This window comes from Chelonoidis abingdonii, chromosome 1, assembly GCF_003597395.2.
Source record: "Chelonoidis abingdonii isolate Lonesome George chromosome 1, CheloAbing_2.0, whole genome shotgun sequence".
In the NCBI taxonomy this organism is placed as follows: domain Eukaryota; kingdom Metazoa; phylum Chordata; order Testudines; family Testudinidae; genus Chelonoidis; species Chelonoidis abingdonii.
Genome location: NC_133769.1, coordinates 216,263,633 through 216,276,912, shown reverse-complemented (window position 1 = coordinate 216,276,912; position 13,280 = coordinate 216,263,633). Strand labels below are relative to the sequence as shown.

The window sequence follows — 13,280 nt, the reverse complement described above, 5'->3', positions numbered from 1 at the left end:
AATTACTTTTTACTCTTCCATCATCCCATCCAATGCAAGATAAAATGTAAAGAAGCAAATCCACTTCCAAGTACCGGGTCTGCGTGCTGGAAATCATTCTAGTGGAAAGCAGAGTCACTTTATAGCTGCTTCTGTTGCTCTAGGGCTGAATTAGCTTCCTTAGCCTGTGTATGGCCTAGGTCCAGAATAACTCAAACACCAACAGCTCCAAATGATGACTGTGGCTGGCAACTCAGCTCCTCAGGCCAGGGCCACCCGGGGGGGAGCAAGTGGGGCAATTTGCCCCGGGCCCCGCAGGGGCCCCCACAAGAGTTTTTCAGGGCCCCTGGAGTGGGGTCTTTCACTTGCTCCGGGAACCCCAGAAAACTCTCGCGGGCCCAGGCCCCCGGAACTTCTTCCGCTCTGGGTCTTCGGCGGTGAGGAGTCCTTCTGCTCCAGGGCAGAAGGACCCCTCACTGCCGAATTACCACCGAAGACCTGGCTGCGCTTTGGCAACTGGTCCCGCTTCGGCGGTAATTCGGCGGTGGGGGGCCCCCACCGCAAGTCTTCGGGGCACTTCGGCAGCAGGTCCCAGAGCGGAAGGACCCCCCGCCGCCGAATTACCACCGAAGCGGGGCCCCCCACCGCCGAAGACACCAGGCCCCCGGAATCCTCTGGGCGGCTCTGCCTCGGGCATAATGGAATTTTCTACCATAAGAGTAGAAGTTTATCTGTACAGGAGACATAGTTTTCTAGAGGTTGATCCAAAGCTATGGAACGAACTCACTCTTTTTTGTCCTCCCCTCCCTCTCCCCATTTTCCCCAGTGAATGCACTAACAATGCATTGAATGTCTACCTTTTTTTTTTGTCTTTTTCTTAATTCAGTCTGCAATTTTTCATAACTTTGCAAACTTTGGAACAATTAGAGTGGCAAAAGGAAAACTGGAACACTGACTCTACAACTTTTTTTCAAAGTGAAGTCATTCTGAAAAATTGGGGTAAGGGGTAAGGAAGAAAAAGAAAAAAAATGAAAATGAAAATTGCATGCCGTGGTGGAATAGGTGGTGGTATAAGAGACGTCATGTTTCACAGAGTTCCTTATCACATGGACATTATCTATTTTCCTCACCCTTGCTTTTCTGAGTCATTTATCAAATTTGCTGTATACTAAGACTGTTCTGCTTTCCACTTTGATATTTTATGAGGGCATGTTCCTTGATTTTATGCTCCATTTAGAAAGGTTTAGATTATTACTTATGTCAGTATCGCCTAGTTTTTGGGTATAAGAAACAAAATGCATCTTCAGTGCACTTGGTATGTTCCCTCTGAATTGATGGTGTTTTTTAATATACCATTTGCATTTAAAAGAATAGCTGAGTGTTAGCAGAGACAGATGTTAATACTTGTCTCTTCTATCAAACCCCTAATATTATAGATAATTTAGATTCCTTAGTGGTATTATAGGATATTTCTCTCAGAAGTTTGATAAATGGGATTCTGCTGGGTTTGCCTTCTCTTGGATTCTCTTTGTATTCCTAGAAAATGTTTTGGTTATGTTTTATTTCTTGTATACCGTGTGTGAGAACAAATGTGTCCAACTGCTAGCTTGAGAGTCTATTGCTTTAGAATTTAGGAAAATGTGCCTCCTGTGCTGCTTGTAGAAGAGATGATGTTACATTTGCTATCCCTTTTCAGTAATATTAACGGTCACAGCTATGCAGTTGCTGTTGTTTAGAGGCTGCTGTGATGATGGATTATTTTCAGACGACTCATCTACCTCCTCTTACTCTTTCTCGTCCTTGGAACACTGAATTCTTCATATTCTGAAATGTGACCCCATTTGTTACAGTCTGTCTGTGGTTCAATCCAATAGCCTCTGCAAGCAATCCCAAAACAAAGCTTCTGACCATCACATCTGCCTGAATGTTTTCTGATGAACAAGTCAGTAGGGAAATTGAGGGGCCATTTATTTTGCCAGGATTTGAAGAAAGCTTTTAAGACAGCAATACATTTTTTATAAAAGTCAGTCTGCAAGATGAGTAGCCTTAGCAGAATGAATGTCATCAATCAAGAATTTGTATTGGATAAAGAATAGGAATTACTGAGTAGATGGAATTACTGGAAAATAAGGATACTGCCTCTTTAAATATACTACCAAAGGAGAGGAAATGCCAAGAGAGGAAATGTTAACCTTAGAGGAAAAATTTCCACTTTGATTAAGGAGGCAAACTGCTTACATTTTAAAGGTGCTGTGCAGAACAGAAAAAGGCTTTGTGCCCAGTTCTGCTGCTTTATAATGCAAAAAGAAGGCATGAAAATTGTGAGGGGTTGCTTTGGGGCTTATTTTTGTATTAGAAACTCAGATCTTTTCCATCCTGTAAGATTCTATGGTGACTGGACAACCTTTGAAATAGTGACATCACAAGAGCCAAGACCGTAACTGCTGAGCAACTGAGAGGGGAGGGGATTTTTAGTCACTTTAAATTTTTCAGTTTTCAACAGATATAACTGCAATGACTACTGACATGAAATGGGAAATGAAGCTCTTGCCATTCTTAACCCTTCAATTAAGATTTGAGAGCTAATAATATGCATCCATGGAGAGCCCCCCAAATCTTCCAGCAGCTGGGGAGCAACTGAGCTGACTTTCCTGCTAGCTATTCCTAAAATCAAACAAGCAGATTAATGCCCCCCCACACACACCCACAAAAGCAGCTTTCAGGCTTTCTTCATATATCCGACTAGTATGAATAGAAAATCCCATGTGGATCACCTTTAATGGACCTATCCTCAGTGATAGAGTGAACCCCTGTGCAAGGTACAGACAGGTGCTTAGTGGGAAGAATTCAGGTCCCAGAAAAAACAGGCACTGAATGATATAGACTCTTGTGGAGTTACCATATAGAATTGAACAGGCCTATGCGATATTGAAAAACCGTGAACATACAAAATGTTTGGAGGGTCAAAGATTATTATCCTGTTGCACCTGCACAAATATTGGGTAATTATGCTAATAATATCTAAAAGCTCCTGATTTGGATGGGAAGGTGTGATGGGTTAGACCGCCCCCTTCTGGGGTACCACCTGACATATTGGGATCTCACTGAGCCCACCCGTTTCACCAGCTTGGGCTCCCTCACCCTGTCCTGCTGCGTGCACACACCCAGCTGTAGAATCACACAGAGTCTGCAGTCAGTTCTGTGTGGCAAGACTCAGCTCGGGGAATTGCCCAGCATTCTGGTACACATACCCTCTGGAGTGTAAGCCTAAAGTTATATTGTCTTGCGCTGCATAGAGAGCTATACAGAGTAAACTCAAGAAATTCACGCCCTCCCTCAATGTAGAGGAAAATTATGCATAGCTTTTTGCCCCCCAGTTATGAATTGCACAAGCGAGGTTTTAGAATAAGCAAAATAAGTTTATTAACTACAAAAGGTAGATTTTAAGTGATTATAAGGGATAGCAAACAGAACAAAGCAGACCAATGAGCATATAATACAAACCTGCAAACTAGGCTTATACATTAAAGAAATTGGCTACAAGTAGTCATTTCTCACCCTAAAAGTTGTTTTATGCAGGTTGCAGAGTTTCCTGAAGGTAACTGCACTGCTTGCAGCTTAAATCTGCGGTTATACTTACCACAGGCTGACCTTCCTTGCCTGGGGTCTCCCCTCCCACGCCTCTGCTTAGTTCCTTTATTTCTTCAGGTGTTTTCAGCAGTCTTCCTTCTTGGGCAGGGAGGGAATGGAGAAGAGCCAAGATTAACTCACTCCCCACCTTAAATAGGATTTACATATGGCAGGAATCCTTTGTTTCCTATTTTGACCCCCAACCCCTTCCAGTGGAAAAATACCAGAAGTCCAAAATGATGTCCAGTACCGGGTGATACGATCACGTAACCCTGCAGTATTAAAACAGCATCCCAGGACACTTCTCAGGAAGGAGGGAGATTAGCATCTTCAAAGTCCTATTATCCTTCCTAATAGCCCATGCAGGCTGTTTGCATACTGTCAGTGGGCATTCCCCAGGTAAAAACATAGTTGCAATTATTACATGGTCAATATTTCTGACTTCAGATATAGAAATGATACATGCATACAAATTGGATAATCACCTTCAGCAAATGATAACCTTTCCAATGATACCTCACATGACCCATCTTCCATAAAATATATGGGACGTAGGCTCACAGGAAGGCAAGAAAAGTCACACTTTCCTATTCAAAGGGTCAACCAAGCACCGTTTGGGAATCCTGAGATACCAAGACACACACTTTATCACAGAGGAGCAGAACGGCATGGCTAGAACTCACTAGTGCTTGTTCAGGTTATTAAAGATAGTTTGTAGATAATGGATGAGTTGGAGAGAAAAGCAAGATTCCAGAAACTCAGGCTAGTGAGCATCTAGAAAAAATAAAGCCTGTGAACTCTTAAGCAGTTTTTCCATGTGCTGGCTTTATTAAACTCCATGAGTACAGCAGCTGCACAGAGTCTGATGTATATAGATTCTGAAATAGGGCTGCCTGTTGCTAAAGCAACTTCAGCAAAAAAAAGTTTTCCATCACTTCAGAGAGTTTACTTATGTGGAATGGCTTACTGAAGTTGGGCTATTTCTTTTCATAAGATTTATTACTAAGGATTTTTGTCCTGATTTTTTATGTTCACTGCATACACACAGAGAAGTTAGATTAAAAATATATATTCTTGCTGGAAGGTTGCAGTATAACACTACGTTATTTCTTAGAATTCAGAGCAATAACACACAAGGATTCCAAATCAGTAAGAGACAAAACAGGTTGCTGCCTTTGGCAGCAGGACACTACTTAACCCAACCTTGCTTGAAGCAGTCTCTTTCCATACTCACTCTGATAGATGCTTTCCTACAGGGCCCTCTAGCCTGCAAGCAGGACCAAGAAACCCTTCTCTTGAAGTTGCTTTGCAGTCCTCAATACACCATTTTGACTATTCTCCTTTTCTGTGGGATAGGAGGGGGAAAAAAAGCTTTCATTAGCTGAAAGAACAGGGTTTTATGTATATTCTGCTGTACTTTGTAACATGCAAGATTAGAGCTGGGTGAAATTTTTCATATGAAACCTTTTTTCACTAAAATATGCAGATTCACATCAACTGAAACAATTTATGAATTTGGGTCCATTTTGGCACCTTATTTTATTCAAAAAAAGAAAAAAATGAGAAATGTTGAAATGGTTCATTTGCCATTTCAGCAACTAAATGTGTTGACTTTTTATTATGAATTAACTTCCAATTTTATTTAAAAAACAATTTTAAAATGTTTTAAAAGCCTTGACATTGAAACTAAACATTTTGTTTCAAGTCAACCAAAATGTTTTGACGTGAAATGAAACATTTTTTGATGTTTCAGTTCACTGAAAACTTCAAAACATTTTTGTTTTGGGTTGACCTGAAACATTTTTTTTGTTTGGGCTTTTTTGGGACTTTCACCTGAACAGAATATTTGGTTATTTGGACAATCCTACTTGAGATATTCTTCAGATGTCAGCTCGGACCAGCCTGCCACATTCTATAAGGGAACTTTTGTTTAGCGTTGTAAGAAATAATTACAGCACTAAACAAATCAATAAATCTCTTTGTAATTCAAAAACACCGGTTACAATTCTTTATTTACTTTTAAAGTGTGGCGTATGTGACCAGCGTACAAGCTCCATAAATCTATACACACTGGTATAGAAGATATCTTCTAATTTTAGACACACATGCAATATTACTATATTACTCTTAGTTTTTTTCTTTTATATATCTCTGTACATTGGTATACTAGCTAGTTCTGTTGTATGACTTCTGAAAAATAAACACCAACATCCTTATAACATTAGTGGTGACTAGCTCTGGCAAAGTAGGCTTGACTGTGTATTAGGTCATGTTTGTTATGGTAGAAGTTTTTCTTCGGTAGCGATTTGTGATGTACTTGGTGTTTGCTTGAGAAACTGCCTGCTAGCAGGTATTGAACATGCTGCGAAAGGACTAAAGAGATTTTGTTCAGAAGCAGGTGACTCATTGTCTGTCTTGTTTGAAAAGGAGAGGTGGGAATGGTAGTCTGGGGGCGGGGCAGAGATCAAGAGTGTGGGTTGAGGGAGGAACCCTAGGACTATCATGCTGAGGGAGAATATTTGATTTGATCATTTGTTACCTTGTTGCTTACTTTATTGTTAAAGCTCAGGAAGAGAGTGAGTTTGTATTTCACAGATTGTGTGAACAGCTGGGGAAGGTATCTGTGCATATGATCATTTTAATGTTTCATACCCACTATTGGTCTTACCGATTCTAAGCTATTGCACATTAAATCACTTTATATACCACTATGTTAGGCACCTATGCTAAGCTCCCCTGGATGAATACTGTTAAAGGAACAGTGTATTTTGAGCCTATTATACTTGTTTCAGAAAAGAAAATCAAAATTGCAGTCAGTCCTGCTATTTAAAAGAAAAATAATTGAAGAAGCCAAAGCAGTGTTGTCTTAATTTTGTCTTAAGTTCACTGGTATCAAAACCTATAACACCATGTATATTACAAAAAATAACAAGGAGTCTGGTGGCACCTTAAAGACTAACAGATTAATTTGGGCATCAGTTTTTGTGGGTAAAGAAAACCCTTCAGATGCTTATGCCCGAATAAATCTGTTAGTCTTCAACGTGCCACCGGGCTCCTCATTGTTTTTGTGGATACAGACTAACATGGCTACCCCTCTGATACTTGACATCATGTATGTTATGCCATTCTCCAAATATTTATAGTGATATGATAAATGTATCCTAATCAGATACATTAATAATTAATTTTCCTCAATTAATTTGATAATGGAAAGTAAAAAGAAATAGTTCTTCCTCTTATTTTTCTTCTGATCTATAGAAATTATCAGTTCCTGCACTGTTCAATCTGTCACTTAACCTTTAGGCTCATAATCATCTGTGTGTTTGTGTGGGTGTGGTGTTGGGAACTTAACTGGCTTTCCTCTCTGAATAAGTACTATTTAATCAATGTCTGAGCATAATGTTAGATGACACTGGAGATTTTTCTTCCAGATAACCTTAGAGCAGATGCCTTGACCACAGGATCTATATACTGCCTAATATTTTTTGCAAGGACAGTCATGTTAAGAACATAAGAACAGCCATACTGGGTCAGACCAAAAGTCCATCTAGCCCAGTATCCTGTCTTCCGACAGTGGCCAATGCCAGGTGCCCCAGAGGGAATGAACAGAGGAGGTAATCATCAAATGATACATCCGGTCACCCATTCCCAGCTTCTGGCAAACAGAGGCTAGGGACACCATCCCTGCCCAGCCTGACTAATAGGCATTAATAGATCTATCCTCCGTGAACTTATCTAGAAATGTTAACCCAAATGTCCTGCCAAATTTATACTTAGGCATTTACATTTTGCCTTCTTATATATACCTTGCAGTTTCTAGCTGGCTACATTATACTTTTTCATAGCTGAAAGTATGGTGGTGGTGTGACCTGCTAAATAACTGTTGCATTTTATCTTATGGAGGGCTGCATTTCAGTGTGGGGTGATTGTGTAATTAGTATGTCTGTCTGTAAAGGGGTTTGGTGTAAAAATATAACAAATTTGCATAGCTCTTCTTTACTATTGTCTTTTATAGTGCTTAGTGCTCTTATCCTGTTATCATTTTATACACATTCCCTAGAGACTCTGTTACTTGAACCTAAGAGGATACAGAATATTGCCATGAATATTTGAACCAGTGGCATCTCAGATTTAAAGTGCCCTCTATTTTTTATTTCCAGGAAATTGAAGAATGAGTTGTTGGAAGTGAGACGAAAAGGTGGAAACCGCCATTGCCAACAGGACCGTGGCAGGGTCTGTGTTCGCTGTCAGAAAAACCTGGGCTTAATCTTTGACAGGGGGGACCAGTGCCAAGAATGCAAATTTACAGTTTGCAACAAGTGTCGTGTTCTGGGAATTGATGGGAACTGGAAGTGCACTGTGTGTGCCAAGATTGCGTAAGTTCTGAAGCTTTTGTAAATATGGAATTAGAGGCCATCTGTGTAATAAATACATTTATGTTGCTGCTGCTGCTTTCTCACTCTTTAACACAAGGGCATAACATAGCAGGCATAGAAGAGGAAAGGCTTATTTTTAGGTGGCTTATATTTTCAGCAATATTTATTTCATCATCTTCTCTTCAGTGCCTGCTTGTTGTTTTTGTTGTTGCTGGGTTTTTTTTATTTTGTTTATTTGTTTTATGGCTTTTTTTAAAGAGTGGTCCTAGCATCACAGATACTAAACCACAGGTGTGAATGAGCTGAAAATAAGTGAAGATTATTGTTTTGTAATACATTTGTTAACACTATAAAGGAGCAGACCTAATAATTGAATAATATTACAACTAAAACTACATAAGGTCCCTGGATATTCAGTCTAATATGATCTGTTATTTTTCAAAAGAGAAGGGCTGCAAAAATACAAGTAAAAGTACTTTCAGCAACACTTTTATTCTTGTCTTCTTAGCCTCTGTTGTATTAACACTTCCACATCTGTTAAAAAGGTTTTAATGTAAAACATCTCCCCATGCCCATGGAATTAAATAGAGTTCTGAAATGAATGGCATTCTGCCAAATGTACAGGGCAATTTGACCTTTGCTTTTCTGCTGTTAGAATATAGAGTGTGGTATCAGATGTTGCTAAGCAATCCTCAGTGCAGTCATTATTAAAGAGAATTGCATATGAGCACTTCGAAGTTACAGCATGTCTGTATGTATTTTACCGCACCACAGTATTTCTTGCTTAGTCTGCTAGACTGATGTATCAGTATTATGCATAATTTTACTTTTACTATACAATTCATAAAGCGCCGTTTTACTCCTAGATTATTTAAATGTAGTGAACAGGTTCTTACTGCAAGCAAGTGGTATCTATTTGTATATTCTGAACTGTGCCAAAAGCACTTTGCAGACAAGTAATGATAAGTTCCTGCCCCAAAGAGAGTACCATCTAAACAGACAGTGTACTAATAAAGAATGGGAGATGGGATGTAACTAAGAACACTGTGACTGGACAGTGAAGATTTTCATACCTTTTGATACTGCTACAGTTCTAGTTTGGATTTGTTCAGGGGTATTTTCCAACATCTCATTTCTTTTTTTTTTCTTTTCTTTTTTGCAGGGAAGACTAAGGTATTAGGCATTTTGAAATAATTGCATTTGAATGAGGAGAGGGTTATGTGATGGCAGAGGGAGAAGGGAAAAGGCGCAGATATGAGAGAGAACTTGATATGAGGGAGCAGTTAGTCATGCAAGTTGCATAGAGTGAAAGAGGTGTGAACAGAGGGGCAAAAACCGCTTAACATTATTTTTCAGCTGTGTGGTGTGGATCTGTATAAGGGGTCTAATTCCTTCATGGTAGTTTCATTGTGCTTGTATCTTGGCAAAGGTGTTTTTTTTCCTCCTGTAAACTAAATTTAATTTAGTATTCATGGAAGATTCCAAATATGACACCCCTGAAGAATGAAATTCTATCTATCCACAAGACTGATACAGCATGAGCAACAGCTTTTCAAGCTTCTCTATCCTGCTCCGACCAATATAGCTTAGCCTGTCTTTTGAAAGGAACTACCTGTAGTACTGAGGAGGCAGTTTGGACACTCTACTCTTCAGTTCTTGGCTCTTTGGTCATCTAATTCTTGACTTTTCTGCTGAAATGGTCACCTGTGTACTATTAACTTCTATTTTGGATGTGTAAACCTATCCACTATGAAATGAGATCACCCAACTCTTCGCATGTAGGACATTAAGCTGCTGTTGGACAAGAAAGACTGTTGGTCATACCAGTGTAGTCCACCATTTTAATCCATGATCTGTAGGTGCAAGGCTCAGCATCTCATTACGCTTGAATCGTCCATTTTTTTCTTCAGTAAACTTCAAAAGCATTTCTCTTCAAGTCATTGGAACAGCAATGATATTGTAACAACTATGGTACAGCAAAGTATTGTTATTGACGTGTTTACTGAAAAAATTACTCATGCTTTTCTATCATGGCTGGACATATGAGTGTACTGTAGAGTTTCCCTGATTTGAGTAGATATTCTAATTTAACTGATTGCCAAAACACATAGCCATGAAAGAAAATCTGAACATCACCTGTCAGTTACTTCTGTCTCTTTCTTTAATAAACTTCCATCTTTCACTCCTCTTGATTTCCCTAGTTTGATATCTCAGTCCTGCCTACCCATTATGTCAGAGGTAACCATGGCATTTCCTATGCAATAAGAAGACATTTTGTCACGTAGTCCGTGACAGATTTTCAGCACTGTTCTAGTACTTACAGAGACTTTCCATTCAAATGTCAAAAAATCTGGAGAAAGATGAAGCAAATTATCAATACGCTGCCTTTGTCTCCAAATTATTTAAAAATACTTATAGTTTTAAAGAAAATGTTGTAACTACTTATCAGACAAATGGAAAGAATAGTATTGTAGCATCAGAGTATCTGGAGGAAGGAGGAGAGAGACCAGGTCAAAAAATGGCAACAAAACTTTAGTACAGTCAGACTTTCACAATAGCATCTACTTTTCCAGAGTCAGCAAAAGGCAGCTCCAGCTTCCTCAGAACACTACTTTGTTTTTAATTGGCCCAGCCTCTCTCTCAGACCACACTTGCCTTCAGCCCCACTAATGCGGGGAGGGAGATGGCCATTACAATACATTCACTACATTCTAGAACCCTCAGAAGAAAAATCACCTAATGAAGAACTTCATCAAACTCTGTGGGTGGAAATTTAAATATAAAAAAGTGAGAGATCTTCAAGCTTTTTTAAATACAACATAAAGAAACCTAGCTTTATATGCAAATTGTATTCCAAAAGAACTATACTTCACTAGAGAACAGAAAATGAACACTATTATTCATGATCAGGAACAAGAGAATTAGTTATCTTGTCATCTGGAGCTATGGTGACCAGATGTCCCGATTTTTATAGGGACAGTCCCGATTTTTAGGTCTTTCTTCTATCACCCCCTCCCCCCTGTGTCCCAATTTTTCACACTTGCAGTCTGGTCACCCTATCTGGAGCCTCCCCATTTTAAATGGCAGAGATCAAGGTTGCAAAAGTACCCAGAAGTCATGCAATGCAAAGCTAAGGTTGCCCCACATTCTTAACTCTGCCACCATGTGTAATACAATATAGTTAAGCTTGGCAGAATTCAATATTTTGTGAATATAATTTTGACGGATAATATTGCGTTTCATTTTTAAGCATTTTTTCCCAAATTTTATCTATTTGAATTTTCACAGTTGAGGGAAATTGGGGGAGGGCAATAGACCTTGAGATTCAAAAAGTTAAAGTTTTATATCCATTAAAACACAAATTGTCAACATCACATATCAAAATATCAAGGTTTGATTTAAGGATTTTTAATTTGTGTAAGTTCTCAAGCAGCATTTTTCATACTTTGCCTGTCTTGAAATATTTTACTATTATTGATGGAAATGTTTTTTGCTGGTTTGTGTGTGTACAGTGAAATCAACGTTTACTGACATTTACTGATAAAAATCTAATCCTATCAAGCCTAAATATAGTGTTTAGTCAGCTGTTCATAACCTTAAGGTCTTCTATAGTTGTAATCACTCTAGTATTTAAGTACTTCCCTGGATAAATTGAATCTGTATTCTGAGGTTCCTAAAGGACTTCAAAGAGTTTTCTGTCCTTCTCCCCTTCCTGCATAAGGGCCAATTGTCATCAATAGTTTTCTCAGATAAATAGTAACTGAGAAATATTTACCCTTGGATTAACAAACGTATTGGAGCATGACCTTTCGTGGGTGAATACCCACTTTGTTGGATGCATGTACATGCTACGTGCTTCCGACGAAGTGGATATTCACCCACAGAAACTCATGCTCCAATACGTTTGTTAATCCAAGGGTAAACATTTCTCAAATGTATTGGAGCATGAGCTTTTGTGGGTGAATATCCACTTCGTCGGAAGCAGGTAGCTTGTACATACATCTGACAAAGTGGGTATTCACCCACGAAAGGTCATGCTCCAACACATTTGTTAGTCTATAAGGTGCCACAGAACTCTTTGCCGCTTTTACAGATCCAGACTAACACAGCTACCCCTCTGATATTTAACCTTGGATTGAAACTTTCCATTTGAATAGGATTTTTTCGGTGTATTTACTGAACTTCTGTTTTAAACACACCCGTTTAACAAGGTGCCAGCGATAGGTTGGACAAAGCCCTGTTCTGCAGTCAAAATGCCAGGAAGCTTGGTTTGAAACTTCAGGCTATAAATATTCCTATTTATATATGTATAGCCTACATCTTTTACTCATGTGGAATGAATAAATAAGTGAGGTTAAATGCCTGGACAGCCAAGTTGCCATAGCAGTACATAGCAGAAATGAGAAGCTTTATCTGTATCTTTGAAATAAGTATGCTGCCTCCAAGTAACAGGAAAAGTCATCAGTAATGTTAATTACTTTCCACAGCACACAGCGAGCCTAAAATCAGAGAAATTTCAAACATGTTAACACAAAAATCTTCCTTGTGTTCTTATTGCTTTTAATTGCCGTGGCTCTTCAGTGACAATTTGCCTGGTTCACTCTCTTTTTTAATAATTATACTTTTTTTTTTCTTTCATTCCTCAAAAGCACGTTGCAAATAGTCTGGGTGGAAGCAAACCCACAGAAAGGGGAGGGGGTGTATGTGTGTGTGTGCCTTCATGTGTCTGTGGGTGTATAAGATGGTGGTTTGATTGTATAGTAGTTAACAAGAGTTTTATCAGCAGGCGATAATCTCAATAACCATAAACTGTAGCAAGTTACCATAAGTAAAAGTTCTGATCAGCCCAGGCTTCTTCATCCAGTTTACAGAGCCTGGGTGTAGAGCCCTGCCTCCTCCCCTCAGTGTTCTCCTACCTCTGGTTCCCCATCAGCCATTTGAATAGCTTTTCTGTTGAGCACCTGTGCAATGGAAGATAAAAGAGAAGCCAGAGTTAACTACTCTGCTTTACTGGGGATCTGGTACAGCTCTTGTTCTCTGTCACAGCACACAGTTCTATCAATAACCTGCCTGTCCAATTGAGACTCTTTTGAAGTAAATTGTAGAGATGGATGAATTTCTGTCCCACTGGAAAGTCCACTATTTAAATATTTGTTTTCATCCTGAGTGAAAAGCTAAAATATTTTGACCTGAAAATGTTTTATTGCAGTTCCTCTAACCCAGGGGTCAGCAACCTTTCAGAAGTGGTGTGCCGAGTCTTCATTTATTCACTCTGATTTAAGGTTTTGTGTGCCA

The 13,280-nt window shown here is 39.2% G+C and overlaps 1 protein-coding gene across 1 annotated transcript in view; it reads left to right on the top strand.

Annotated features, from left to right (window-relative positions):
• SYTL5 (synaptotagmin like 5) overlaps positions 1-13,280 on the top strand; it is a 164,336-nt gene that overhangs the window by 74,495 nt on the left and 76,561 nt on the right. Inside the window, exon 3 of the mRNA XM_075059764.1 lies at positions 7,770-7,985. Coding sequence (XP_074915865.1) covers positions 7,770-7,985 — 216 coding nt within the window. The remainder of the gene's footprint in view (positions 1-7,769; positions 7,986-13,280) is intronic.